This window comes from Phalacrocorax aristotelis, chromosome Z (assembly GCF_949628215.1).
Source record: "Phalacrocorax aristotelis chromosome Z, bGulAri2.1, whole genome shotgun sequence".
NCBI classification, from domain to species: domain Eukaryota; kingdom Metazoa; phylum Chordata; class Aves; order Suliformes; family Phalacrocoracidae; genus Phalacrocorax; species Phalacrocorax aristotelis.
Genome location: NC_134311.1, coordinates 2,130,342 through 2,145,042, shown reverse-complemented (window position 1 = coordinate 2,145,042; position 14,701 = coordinate 2,130,342). Strand labels below are relative to the sequence as shown.

At 39.0% G+C, this 14,701-nt stretch overlaps 1 protein-coding gene across 1 annotated transcript in view; it reads right to left on the bottom strand.

The window, feature by feature from the left end:
- The window catches only part of ARB2A (ARB2 cotranscriptional regulator A), a 275,407-nt gene that overhangs the window by 238,831 nt on the left and 21,875 nt on the right, over positions 1–14,701 (bottom strand). The window contains exons 2-4 of the mRNA XM_075078204.1: positions 12,744–12,866; positions 9,109–9,210; positions 6,384–6,484 (exon numbers count right to left, since the gene is read on the bottom strand). Coding sequence (XP_074934305.1) covers positions 6,384–6,484; positions 9,109–9,210; positions 12,744–12,849 — 309 coding nt within the window. The 5' untranslated portion in view covers positions 12,850–12,866. The remainder of the gene's footprint in view (positions 1–6,383; positions 6,485–9,108; positions 9,211–12,743; positions 12,867–14,701) is intronic.

The window sequence follows — 14,701 nt, the reverse complement described above, 5'->3', positions numbered from 1 at the left end:
AAATTGCTTCCAAAGGAGACCACCCAAAATGTGATTTAACCACTTTCAGAAACAAGGATGGGGAGAATATTTCAGTCGGATGCTTTCACCTTACCTCTGAAACAGGACTTAAAGTTAGGAACAGTTTGTGTTAGATTCTCAGTGAGGATTTTTACTATCCCCATGAACATTTATCCTTACATGACTGTAATAGAAGACGCTGAAAAAATTCAGTTTACGCACGCTCAGCAGACACCTGTTAAGTATCTGGCATCTAATCTCTTTGAACAGAACAACCTCTTCAACAGCCCTAGCCAAGCAAGCACCCCGTGAAAGCAAATGTCCATGAATATGCCTTTATATTACATCACTATCAATTTATTTTGTCCTTTCAGTGAGACAAATTTTTCCAACCACTAGACAACTAACAGCAAATCCATAATAATAAGACATGGTACACAAACATAATTTTGCTTAATCCATGGTCTTGCTAGCCAGAGAAAATCTGGAATGTTTAGTGATAAACTGTCTGTGCAAAGAAACTGAAACTAGAGTGTAAGGATTTCTACTAATCATCTGCAAATTTTATTTGGAATTTGATCCTGCAGCCCTTATTCACAAGATCAGACCTATTGAGTTTATTCACATGAGCTTCGGCTGCAAGATTGGACCTTAAGTACTATCAGGTGCACGTGCAGCCTATCATCAGATTTTGGGTTATTCATGTAAGAAGCTACCCTTTCAAATGCAGACTACTTAATGCTTCCTTCTTCATTAACTTACATGTCCTCTTCTGCTGCTCTATGCTTTCATTTGTGCTATGTAAATAGCTTCTTTCTCTCAGTCATCCAAACAAATAATGCTCTTTGCAACCAAGGAGGAAATTAGTAGCAGGTGAACGCTTATTTTTTAAATTATGTTGAGACCAAGCTGTTCTTTAACTTAAAGGAGATCTGGAAAAAAAAAAAAAAATCCCGTTTTACTACTTAGTGATCTTAGTTATGGGTTGGCATTGTCATAATTCTACATACTTATTTTTTTCCCCTACACAAATATTAACCTTGATGGTTAATCTGCTTTGCGATGAGCTGGACCTAACATCACGCGCATACTTTAAGGCAGTTTATCTAGCGGGACAAGACTTCTCTGATGACGTAAAATTAACTGTATCTTATCTTACATGAAATATGCAAGGAATTTCTGACTTAGGTGTTCTATTTCTTTGCTTTCCAAATCTGTTCTACATAAATATAAGGTTTTTTTCTTGCACTATGATGTGCTAACTGTAAAAAATAACCACAACTCTTCTGCTACCTGCTTAGACGCTTCTGTGGGTCAGACAGGCTGCAATCACAAGAGATGGCATACTCTAGCCCTTGAGCAGGACCACAGCAGAGGCATTTATATTATGGTCCACATTATAATTTATGTATTTACAAATACTATTCGACTTATTTAAAGGCATGGGCAGCCAAGCAAACTGTCCGCACAGGTAGAAGTCTCTTCATTAGCGATGGCACTCCCAAAAACATCTGCAAACATTAGACGGCCTCCAAGCAATCACCAAATTACAATTACCCTGCACTAGAGCTGTAAAACACATACAGAGGGACAGGTGATTTCTACCTACTGATACTAGGGATACTCTGGTTACTGTAAGACCACGGAAAGTCAACACAATCTTTCTCCGATGAAGTCTTCTTATCAACAACCTATATGGCTGGCAAAATGCAAGGCAAAATCCCAGCAACAGATTTCAGTAGTATTTTTTTTATAGTCCCAGCTAATTTCATTGTCATGACAAAGCAGGGGCTGAAGCTGACTGTTGGCAATTTCAGTAGCCATTATATCAACTGAAAATGCGGTGCAAACAATAAACACAGATATCTACTTAAAATGCAAGGAGACATACACCATATGAGTTTAGTCTGGAGTTTAACCTAGAATCCAAATATCCATAACTCATGGCCAGAAAAGAAAAATAATTCAACCTTGAAGTGGAATGGTATGTCTGCAACAACTGAATTGTCACAAAATTGTTCTCAATCGTCCTTCAAACTTGCCACATGGATTAATCGGCAGTTAGAAGCAGCTGCAACACCATGTTCTCTGCACTTCTGTTGCCATTTTAATTTTTAAAAAGCAAATGGAGAGGCTCTCCACAAAATTCAATGCCGCAATAGCAATGACTGAACCAGAATCACAAAATTATGAACAGTTCACTAAATTGTCTATTAGGAGCACATATCAAGAGGCTGCAGAACAAATTGTGTGCCTGAAATAACAGATCAATGAATGAAGAATAAAGAGATCTAAGAAGTGGAGACGTTGACGAACCATTGTAATTTGTGAAGAATCAATTTCCATACCGCCAGAGTAATGGCAGAACATCACAGATAGTGTATTCATGACTTTTAACGGCAAAAAATCATGGATTACCAAATGGAAATTTATTAATGCTCCAAGAAAGAGAGGATGATGCTGTATCATAAGGCCAGGAAGTACACCCACTTCTTAAAATTAGTAAAATGTAACAAAATATGCAAACGCAAAAAAACTAAAATCAGCCCACAATATATACATGCAGTAAAACAAAAAGAAGTTGCCTTGGGCAGGATGCACAAATCCTTTAAAAAGCAGCAAACCAGCATACAATGACTGAGCAAACAATGGAAACGCTGAATACGTAAAACACTTTTGTCCAATGATACAAGTCCAACTACTTCATCACCTCACTGTATGTCCAGCTACATACGAATGTGCAGCCACAAATACATATTAGAGAACTGCTGAAGCCAAAGGCTGGTGTTTCAAAGCAAAGGCCTAAGGCCAGATTCTACTATTTCACCTTATGAATTATATGAGCTGCTGCTTCTTAAGCTATCACAGTTTGCTGAACACATCTTACCCTAGACTAGAAGAAGGCTAATCAGAGAGTAATATATCTGCACTATTCAACATCTACATCAGTGACCCACCGATCTACGGCATAGAGGAGCTTTTATCTGTGTGAACAAACGCCGAGGGTCTTGCCGGGCAGCATCCCGTGTTCTCAGATAACCATAAAAACACCCACTGTGCCAAAAACAGACAATGGAGCATTTATAAATTTCTGGCTTATTGGAAGAACTGTGTAGTATCAAGCACCTAACAGACAACAGACGGAAACACAGATGAGTTTCATTTGTCTTTAAAAACTCAAAACAAATACAGAACTTAGAACAATTCACCCTGTCACATTCCTGACCTCAAATCTCCTTGCCTTTTACCTACCAATATAAATGAAGTGCATTTCCAAAGATCACTCAGACCTGCCTGAACCTGGAGAATGACTAGAAAACAAAATGCACAAGACAAGTAACAGAAGTAAAGGACTGTCGTGGTTTAACCCAGCCAGAGCTCAGCCCCTGCAGCCGCTCACTCCCTGCCCCCGGTGGGATGCAGGAGAGAATCAGAAGGGTGAATGTGAGAAAACTCATCAGTTATGATCAGGACAGTGTAACAGGCAAAGCAAAAGCCACGCACATAAGCAAAGCAAACCAAGAAATTAATTCCCTCCTTCCCCCGGGCAGGTGGGTGCTCAGCCATCCCCAGGACAGCAGGGCTCCATCACGCCCAACGGTGACTGGGGAAGGCAAACGCCATCACTCCCAGTGTCCCCCCTTCCTCCTCCTCCCCCAGCTCTATGTGCTGGCCGTGATGTCATACGGTGTGGGACATCCCTGGGGTCAGTTGGGGTCACTGTCCCAGCCGTGTCCCCCCCAGCCCCTTGTGCCCCCCCAGCCCCTCGCTGGTGGGGTGGGGTGAGGGGCAGGAAAGGCCTCGGCTCTGTGCAAGCCCTGCTCAGCAACAAGAACATGCCTGTATCATCAGCACTGCTTCCAGCACTAATCCGAAACACAGCCTCATACTAGGTACTATAAAGAAAATTAACTCTATCCGAGACAAAACCAGCTCCATGAACACACCACATCTCCTGGTTAACCAAAAGTCACAAAAAAAGCATTCATACTACAGTTGGTTGAGGTTGTGGCACTTCCTATCTGGATGCACAGAATGAGGAATTTGATGATGTTGCCAAACATATTCAAGGTGTGATGGCCACATGGAGAAATATTATTGTTCTGCCTTGTCCAACTTGTTTATTTGGAAATTGGGGATATCTGAACAATACAGGGACACGCAAAGGTCTGCCCACACAGACCATGGAACAGGCACCAAACTGTTCGCTGTTGGAAGAACTGTGTATCAAGTAACTTAGGCAATGCAACAGACTGGGCAATAGCACACTCCGTGTTCTGGAAGAACATACACCTGAGGTGGAAGGATGCGACACGCAGCAGCAGCAGCCCCATTGTCTCCTCCGCTGCCACAGTTCTTGCAGGAACGAGGTGAAGGAAGAGGCGGCAAAAAGAAAGGTTCTTCAGTGCCTGGGAAGAAAGCTCTGGCAGGACTAAGCAGTAATCAACACACATCCACCACAGAGCCCAGGCTGACCCCTGAATGGAACAGAGGAGCTGAGCCAGCCTCAGAGCATCAGACCACCACTCGGCAGAGGTTAAGGACAGGTGCCGTGCTATTCCTCTTAAGCAAGACGGGCAGAGGCTTCTGCCGCGCGCTCCTTTCTTGGGCCCGCATGCTCAGTGCCTGTGAAGTTCCCAGAGCCTACAATGCTATACCTAGAAAAGACCATGTAATGAAGTATTTCTTCAGCTTTAACAAATGCACTCTTGGCAACACGAGAAACTATATGAAACCATTTGGCGATAAATTTAAGTATATACTTATTTTTCCATCCAAGAAACCCAACCAAGAGGCTTCATCCTATTTACTTTGCAGCGGTGTAGAACTGGCTGTCAGTTCCAACATTCTAGTTTTCTTTTTACTCTTTAGTACGCAACTGTACCAACTACGGGTGCACAAGAAGTTGCAAGGGGGCACAGCCGGGGCAGCTGACCCAAACTGACCCAAAGGATATTCCATATCATATGATGTCATGCTCAGCAACAGAAGCTGGGGGAAAGGAGGAGGAAGGGGGGGACGTTTGGAGTTATCTATCAATAAGGCGTTTGCCTTCCCAAGTCACCATTATGCATGAAGAAGACCTGCTTTCCCGGAGATGGCTAAACAACTGTCTGCTGATGGGAAGCAGTGAATTAATTCCTTATTTCGCTTTCCTTGTGTGCACAGCTTTTGTTTCACCTATTAAACTGTATCTCAACCCACAAATTTTCTCCTGTATCTCAGCCCACGGATGTTCTCGCTTTTACCTTTCTGATTCTCGCCCCCATCCCAAAGCGGGGAGGGAGCGGGTGGCTGTGGGGGGCTGAACTGCCCACTGGGGTTAAACCATCACAGCAAGAAAGATTAAAAGACAAAATGTCTAAACTTGCACAATCAAACATATCTCCGAGTAGTCCGAATTAATGTAACAGAAAGAGTAAGTGGGGAATAAATGTGTTTAATCCTTACTAAAACAATAACGCTAATGAAAGTAGACAGGCCATGAGGCGAAAGCAGTTCTTGAATGACATGCCGTGATGATTCCAGCAGAAACTGCTGGGCAACATTATACGGTCTCTAAGAAAAAGACCCTAGTTTGTGCACAGAACTGTGCATCCCCTTTCTCCAAAGGCCACCCTGACGTGAACAGCATTACTACCTAGAGGTGAGCGTGCCGAGGCTGTTCTTCCTGGTGGGCAGGGGAGCCTGTGACAGTGCAAGACCTCAGCACACGCTATTTTGCGTTCACCGAGATCAGGTGCCTTTCTTGTCAAGTCAATGTTCTGACTCCCAAAGCATTACAAAAATCATGGCACTGAAATCAAAGTCATTTCCACATAAAAAAGGAACCACGGTCAGTCACTGCTACACCTACTGCAGCCACAACATCCCTACAAAAAGCCTGTACCGGTAGCATCCAAGTATCTAATACATCAACAAATATTTAATCAATTATTCATCACATCTCTACTTGATCAAGCTGGTGACTCCTGGTGTCTCCTGGTAAAATGAGAAAAACAACCAATACATTTATCTTCAGCTAGAAAGTAAAATGCCACACTTTTGCACCCAGTGCTTTGCATTGAGGAGGAGAAAGTTAAGGAAAAAACTGCACAGTACAATATTCTATGATCTGTGTAATCTAGATGATACCCTATTTTGAACGTAAACTGAAGTCAAATTGTAGTCTAAAGAACATCTTAAGCTATACAACAAATAATGGAAATTACTGTTAAGAGCATTAACACAGAATAAATCCTGAAATACCTTTTGTTAAATGACTGCAGCACCGCTAAACCTTTCTTAACATACATAGAAGTATCACTTCTACAGAGAAACACAACAACCACCACAGCACACCAATACATACGTGCGTGCATACACGCACACAGTTTATATACCTCTCCAAGAGCTTCATAGCGCTTTTGGTTCCATCTATGCAAATCTTCACGATAATTAAAAACAAATGGCTCTCCTGTTTTGATGTGTCTTAACTGCCCCTCTGTAAAAGAAACAAAAGAATTTAATTTTAATATACTTCTTCATTAAAATCAAGATAGTCTTAATTGCTGAAAATTTTAAAAGAAGTCTACATCTGAAAATTGGGCTATTATGAATGTCTTCTCCTTTCTTGGTCATAGTATTTTTTAAAGGAGAACAACTGGGGCATAACAACAAAATGCATTGACCTTGAACAGTATATATTACTAGATAAAGCTAAACACAGGTATGACAGCGAAATTACATGCAGATATCAAATGCCAAACTGCTTTTGCAAGAAATATTTATGTCTCAACTTCTATGGATTAACAGTGAAGTGTAAACATCAGCAGTTAATATTTGATCTTCAATGTCAATTAGGTGATCAAATTGTAGCTACAAATCCCCTACTTCAAAACTCACTGCATTTATGAAGAAATATGATTGCAAATTGAGCTGGAGGCTGAAAGGAAAGGAAACATTTATTTTCAAGATTAACAACAGCCTAAGTTAACCTGAAAGAACCCCATGCCCACAGTTAAGGTAAGTATCTTAACTTTCAGGCACATTGCAATCAAGTAAGAGGTCTTAGATTCAAGGTACACTAAGATTACAACAGTAGAACAAAGCAGAACACTTAATCAGAGCAAAAACACATGCTATTCTTAGATTCAAATGCAACCTTCGGCAGTTGGCCTTGTTTGCAGCAAAAATTTAGCTGCATACCAAAGCACAGATTAAGACATGGACCGAGTTAAAATAACAATAATAATAAAATGGCAACAAAATGAGAAGCAAATTGCAGAAAACAGATACCTTGCCAATAATGTTTCAGCTAATTAGACAAACGCAAGTTATGGTCTCAAAGCATCACAAAATTACAGTAAATCAGAGAAACATTAAAAACAGGGATATGCAGAAGTATCTCCTTTGACAGCTGAAATGCCCACATGATGAAAGCAAGTTGTCTCAGTAAAAATATTTCCTCTTGAATAGCAAGAAATTGCTAACTTAGTTCACAACTTTTCAGTACCTTTACATTTTGATTCTTGATGTTTTAAATAAAATGTAAGATTTGATACCTCTAATAGTTACAGTTATCTGCCTTTTTGACATTTTTTTCCAGACCTGTCTTACCTCATGTACTAGACACCAGGAGAATATTTCTCCCCAACTTCATATCCCTGTCTCAGGTCCAAATGTCCTCCTCATATCATCATCATAACTTCACCTTCAGCTGGTCACTCTTCAAGTATGTCATTCAATCGTACAAGAAGTTGCTCCCTCCACAAGTGAAGTGGAGTGAATATCTAGTACATTTTTAATTTGGCTTTCTGGGACCCTAGTTTTCATCAGATTCTTTACATCCAATAAAAATCTTCCTTACTTTTCCATCATAAAAATAAGCATGATTATGTCATAAGAGTGACTGAACATTTGAATTAAGTGTACAAAGGCAAAACAGAGACCTTTTTGCTTTGCTGACCAGTACCATATGTAACAGGTTTTGCGGCATTCTGTGGAAATCACTCAGGCTGTGAGGTTAGCGATGGAATATTCTGTAACATAATTCTAAAACATTGCTCCCCAAAATTTAAGTTTCAGCCCTTTTTATCAACTACATATGAACCATTAACTCTGATGTCAGTAAGGAAGACAGTAGACACTGTGCAGATCTAAAAATAAGGAGCTGAAAAGTGACAGAGCTGAACCCCTCCCATCAAAGAAAGAGCATCACTTTCATGACACTTTTAGTCTCTAAGTACCTTCCTGTGAAAGCCATCAGGGTATTAAAAAGCTAAGTGTTGCATAAATGACTATCATTTAAAGGAAAGCTCTTTTTTTTTCTTTAAAAGTGGAAGATGTAAGACAGGCAGATTTAGCAACTAAAGTTCCTCTGTTCACAGAATAGGCACTGCAAAGAAGTAGAATTGTAAACGTCCCCACTTGTCCCACAGGTTTCAAACAATCTTGAAAGAGCCATTTCCTGGAGTCTGGTATTACTTTAGCTCAGAGGCTTATTTCTCAGCTGGATTTTAAAATGTATGCACTGGAAATTATAAATACTACTAACTCATTTGACACACAGATTCAGCTAGCTGGAAGTACTTGTAGTCATTGCACACTTAGCTGTAATGCAAAACTGTGACCCACGCCAGGAGAGTAAGAGACAATCTATCGCACTGCTCGTCCTTCCATCAATATAAATAGGTGGTTTCCTATCGGTATTAATGAAATAGCTGGGATAAATTGTTAGCTAAATAATGACTCCTTTTGTGTCCATAAAAATGAATCGGTAATTTAAACGTTTCTTAAAGTGTTTAATTCTGCTTTTTAATGCTAATGCTACAGAAAACTACTTTCAGAATTTTTGCATCAATGCTTCTGTAATAGAAAACAGGAAGTCATAAAGTATGTGCAGTACAAACCCACAGTATTGTATAAAATGAGGGATTTTTGTGACAATTTTATGAAATTAGAAAATATTACTTAGCTAGATTTACAAGTCTCTTAACACTAAGGCTTAAAATTTTATTCTTAATGGCAAAGTGTGGAATTGAAATAGGGACATAAGGTATAATTAAAGTTCTGATAACCTCTCAACATTATTCTAAGTATAGCCTTTACAAAGCATATATGACTTACTTTCATTAAATATATACTCAAATCCTTCCAGAGTATCAGGAAATTCAAGTGGTGGTTCATCTTTTTTCATTAGTTCATCCAAGTCTATTCTAGACAATAAATCTAAAAAAGGAAAAGAAAAATTACATAAAGCATGCTATGTCTTTTTTATTTCACTATTATCACTGACAAAATGTGTTTGTGCAGATTTGTAGATCTTAAGGGCAGAAGGACATCCTACATATTACTAAACATAGGACTTCGTTACAGGAAATCTCATTCCAGATTCAAAAGCTTGGCCTCATTGTCAGCATTTCTTCTTATTCATTTATTTATTTATTTGCCTATCTATCTGTAATGTTGTTCAAAAACGTCCAAAGCCACCAAAGGCATAGTGATTTGTTTCAACAATTCATTACCCTCAGTGTTGGAAATATGCTTCTGGTATGCATTACGGTTTTAACATGAACTTACCTAGCTTCAATATCAAGTCATTGATACATTGTCGTCTGCCCTCTAGAAGAGCTCAGAATATCAAACGCACGTCATCTCACAGGCATTTACGAGCTGTGATCACAACACTCCTTAAGCTTCCCTTTGATACCCAAACACACTGAGCTTTCCAAATCCTTCCCTCCAACGACCCTCCTTTAATAACCCTCAAGGCAGCCATCCATTTTATAGGAAGCCATGACATGCACATCCTTCTCAGACTGGTCTGGCACATCCGAGTACACTCCACATTCACTAATGGAAGTACACTAAAATAGGCATACTCTGAATTCTTTACCCTACATTTAAGGATTGACATTTAACCAGAGGCAAGCATATACGGACATCTTCTGCTTACATCTAACTAGTACACAATTACTGCATACACAGATAATAGTGTATGATCATCTCTCCTCTCCTCATTGCTCATCACCCACACAACCCAATGCATCCTTTTAACTTACTTTCTGATTATTAATAAAAAATCATCAAGAAATGCTTCAGCAGGATTCCACTGAAATGTATTTTCCTACTTCCTAAAGGGCGAATTTGAAGTCCACACAAATGTTCATTTCAGGGGTGCTACACTGAATTTTCACTATTTATTGTTTCATAAATCAAGATACCATGTATCACCAAGGAAATGCATTAAGTATTCTAAGTATATCGCTTTATTACCTTTACCATCCAAAGTTGTAGCTCAAAGGGAAGAAAACAGTTTGAAAAGACTCATTATCTTTAAACTTGCTTTGTTTAACATTAACTACAGTTCTATCCTTTAATTACTTAAAAATCATTATTTGAGTAGGTTTTGGATCACTATTTTTGCTTAGTCTTGTCACCAGTGACAAGTCCATACGTTACCCATGTTACCTAAGCTTAGTATTGGTACATCAATACTTTGAAATTTCCAGTGTTTAAGATGTACTGAAAATTAGCTTCACCGTCCTTGACATTTCCTTGGCCTGCTCTTCTGTAACTCTTCAGGTTCACTTGACATTCACTCCATTATCTGTATGATTGTCTCCTCCAGCTCCTCCTTCTCCAAGGGATTTCACCAGGTAAAGCTGCAGGACCAAAGGCCATCTTGCATGGCCGCTGAAATTCAGTATCTCTCCAAGCTATGCTATTGTGTCTGAGCACCTCTGTGGTATCTAAATAGCCATACAACATTGGACGTTCACTTGAAGATTTCTAAATGTGACTTTCTCAACTACAGCTCACTTTTACATGAAATCTGTTTAATAGCAAGCCCCATGACCTTCAATCGACATAAGAAATTACATGCTTGTTCTTGTGCATTGTACTTTGAAAGTTCAGGGGGACCCGCTTTGGTCCTCAACCAAATAACAGGAGAAAAAAAACAACTTTGTCAAAGCAGCTTTATGTAAAAAGCGTGCCCTTTCTTCCTCTGTACTTTCACAACATCAAGGTAGCAAAACAGTCTTTAGCATGCCTTTCTCTCCTTGGTGAAGGGACTCCAGTCACACCACACCTCTAGAATTTAATTTCACCAGTTTTTAAGTTTTCTTACTGTGACCTATTTGGAAACGTGTTTACACAGAAGTGTCATTTACTATATAATAAAATATTCATCTCCTGACTAGCAAGGGCAATACCTATGTGAACTACATTAAGATTTTCAGCAGAATATACAGCTTGTTGTAATTTACAGCTTTCATCAGAGTCACTCAGAACAAATGCAATTGGCCTGTGCTCCAACATGGCCACTTTCTTCCTGTGCCATTTTTCAAGTTAAAATTAGCTAAAATGTTCTTAAAACTTTGAGATTCTTTCAATATCTGATCCACCATTCTCACCTAAGATCTTGGACTCTCTAAGTCAACGAAGGACTGATTTAACGGAGTCCAGAACTGAGTGATTTGCAGATCTTCTACAGCTCAACAGGATTTCACTAGACTGCATGAAGAAAACAACATCCTCACAAAAAGTTTTCATTATGTGGAATATTTCGTGGACACTAATCCTCAATGAAGATCAAATTAAGGCCAAGTATATAATGGGAGTTGTACTTTTTCAAACTTGAAGTGTAATTTCATCAAAACATACTAATTTGACAGAATTAATATACAGTTTGAAAAAAACAGTGCATAGGTTTTCACCGAGTGTTTCACAAATACAGCTTTAACCGAAGAAATACCATTCACTATCACTGTATAGGAGAACATGTATTTCTGATAATACTTTGGTAGAAACCCAATTTTTACACGGGAGTCGATGACAGACTGTTTAAGGTTATTTCAACCTTTAAGATAAAGCATACTGAGATAACTAACTCTAGAGGAACTTCAAGGAATGGAGGGAGGACACAAATTTAAAACAACTGACACACATCCTTGAGGATCCGTATTGTTTACATACCAGCTTAGCAAAATCAGCAAAATGTCCTAAACTGATGCCACAAGGTCAAACCATCTCATTCTAATAGGAAAACCACATCTCCTAACTAGAAAAAGCCCCCTACTCAAATAAGCACCTTATTCTCTGAGCATGCAGAGTAAAATTACAAGGAGCTCTACCTGTGAGAGGAACTGAGAAAGACGCTAACCCATGACTAGCTGGGGGGGTGAATATTAGATGTTAGTAACACATTCAACTCTGTACATACCTACTGCAGTTTTGACATTTTTTCCTCAAGAAAATTACTCCACTAAGTCACTTATGTCCGTTTATCTTTTTTAAACATAGAATACAAAGAAAAATTTATGAAATCAACACAAAATCGATGTCCTGAAAATGTTTTCCCTGCTAACATTCTAGTCAAAGTGATTTTTAAATGCTGTAATATGGTTGCATTTTTATAAAACATAAGTGGCATAAAAATTGAATTATAACTCCCAGAAAGTAAGAACACAAAAGCACCAGTCAACTTCCTAAAAGAGTAATTATGAAAATTTAAATAAGTAATGGATATCTTATTCCGTTACTCCTTACCACAGATGATTATTTTTTATATATCTTATGAAAATACTGATAATGGACACGCCAATAGACAAAAAGCATTAGCATAGATGGACTAACAGTCTCCTCCAGTATTGCAGTTCCCAGACGCTAACCCACAGTTACATCAAACTATTTTCCTTTCCTTAATAATTGTTGATGAAATGTCAATATAGGTAAAAAGAAAGCAAAAAGACTCATACCCTTTAATGCAGTAGTCTTCTCTTTTTCATCTGGGCCTCCTTGCTGGAGCTGAGCCATCATTACACAAAGTGTCAACAGATTGAAAATAGTGATGTAAATGTGCATTAACCTCCAAGGGGCAACTGAAAAGCAACAAGAGTTGGAAATTAACAAATTTACTGCCTTCTACTTCAGTAGATCCCATTTGCTACTGCTTACAACACAAAAAACCCAGAATCTATTCTGAAAGCAAAACTTCCCTGAGTATTATAAACCCCTACGACATGTAAGGTAAATTTAAATTAACTTTTCCTCTCCTTCAAAAGATATACTGGATACTTTGAAGTCTCATCACACTATCCTGGATTAAGAAGTTCTACAACAAAGTCTAACACACACTCCAGTACCAAGTTTGGTCAAAGATTCAAGTTCACAGAATGAACACTAATTTCTCCCTAATCCTAAAAGGACACCTGTCTAATTGATACTTCTGTTTTGCGATTCTAATGTAACATCAGTAAATGAGAAGCCCTTTGGAAAAGCACCACGCTTGTAAATCCAAACCAGAAGATACAGGAAAAACATAATCAACAGAACTTCCATGATCTTTGAGGATTTTCTTTTGAGGATTTTCTTCATCAATTAACTCCACTTTGTTGCTCTTACTATACTATATAGCTCTGTTTTAGTAAAGCCACATGGAGTACACATGCTGAACCACTGTGATTTCTACAATACATCCAGCATTGAAATGTATAGAATAAATGTCCAGCTATAGAACTAACCTCAATATATTAAAGGTGAGAATTTACACGCAAAATATGTTTCCAAATTTCTCTTATTGCACAGAAGGCAACCCAGACATTCAAATCTGCAATCTCTTTCATCTTGAATCTGACACCAAGGGAGCAAACTACCACATCACAATCACCGCTGCATCCTTCTCAGTAAAAACACTTCTGTGCAGTGAATTCTTTTTCCCTTCATCTTTTTTGGTTCTTTGTTTTATCTGTCAGTCATTACGAACTTGTTTTATTCTGCTCCCCAATATACTTTATCATGGATGAGTTTGCATGAACTGTATCTCTGCAGCAATTTGTAACTTTCAAACAAAGAGTAATAGGATTCAGCCGCTGTACTACTGGCTCCTTAACACATAGACCTGTAAGAAAGGCCCCAAAATTGTTTAACTAACAGTATTTCACTGTAAAGTCAGCAGAAAAAAAAAATTAAAAATAAAGCATAATAAAGGCTATTTTTCTACTGTCTTTAGAGAAAACCTGTTACATGAAGCATTTTCTTGTAGGTTAAGGAAAAATACACCAATTAAGGGAGTGATAGTTATTTCCTAAGGAGGGGGTTCTGCAGAGGGTGGGAGGGTTGATTCGTGTTTATTTTAAGTTGGGGTTCCAGAAAGTCCGTGTTGCAGTTTAGCCCCAGACAGCAAGTAAGCACCAACCAGCCACTCGCTCACTGCCCCCACCCCAGTGGGATGGGGGAGATGATCGGAAGGGCCAAAGTAAGAAAACTCATGGGTTGAGATAAGAACAGTTTGATAATTAAAAAATCAACAGTAATAATGGTGGTGGTGGTTGTTGTTGTTATTATTATTATTGTTATTATTACTATTATCATCATTATAACAGAGAAATGAAGCCAGGAAAAAAGGAAAAAAAAAACCACACACAATACAACCGCTCACCACCCACCGACCGACGCTGCCCGTCCCCAAGCCGCAATCGCTGCTTCCCCGGGCCAGCTGCCCCCAGTTAACACACTGGGCATGACGTTACATGATATGGAATATCCCTTTGGCCAGTTTGAATCTGCTTTCTTAGCTGTGCCCCCTCCCCTCCCGGCTCCTTGTGCTCCCAGCAGAGTCTGGGAAGCTGGAAAAGCCCTTGACTCGTACAAGCGCTGCCCAGCAACAACCAAACCATCGGTGAGTTACCAACATTATTTTCATAGTAAGTCCAAA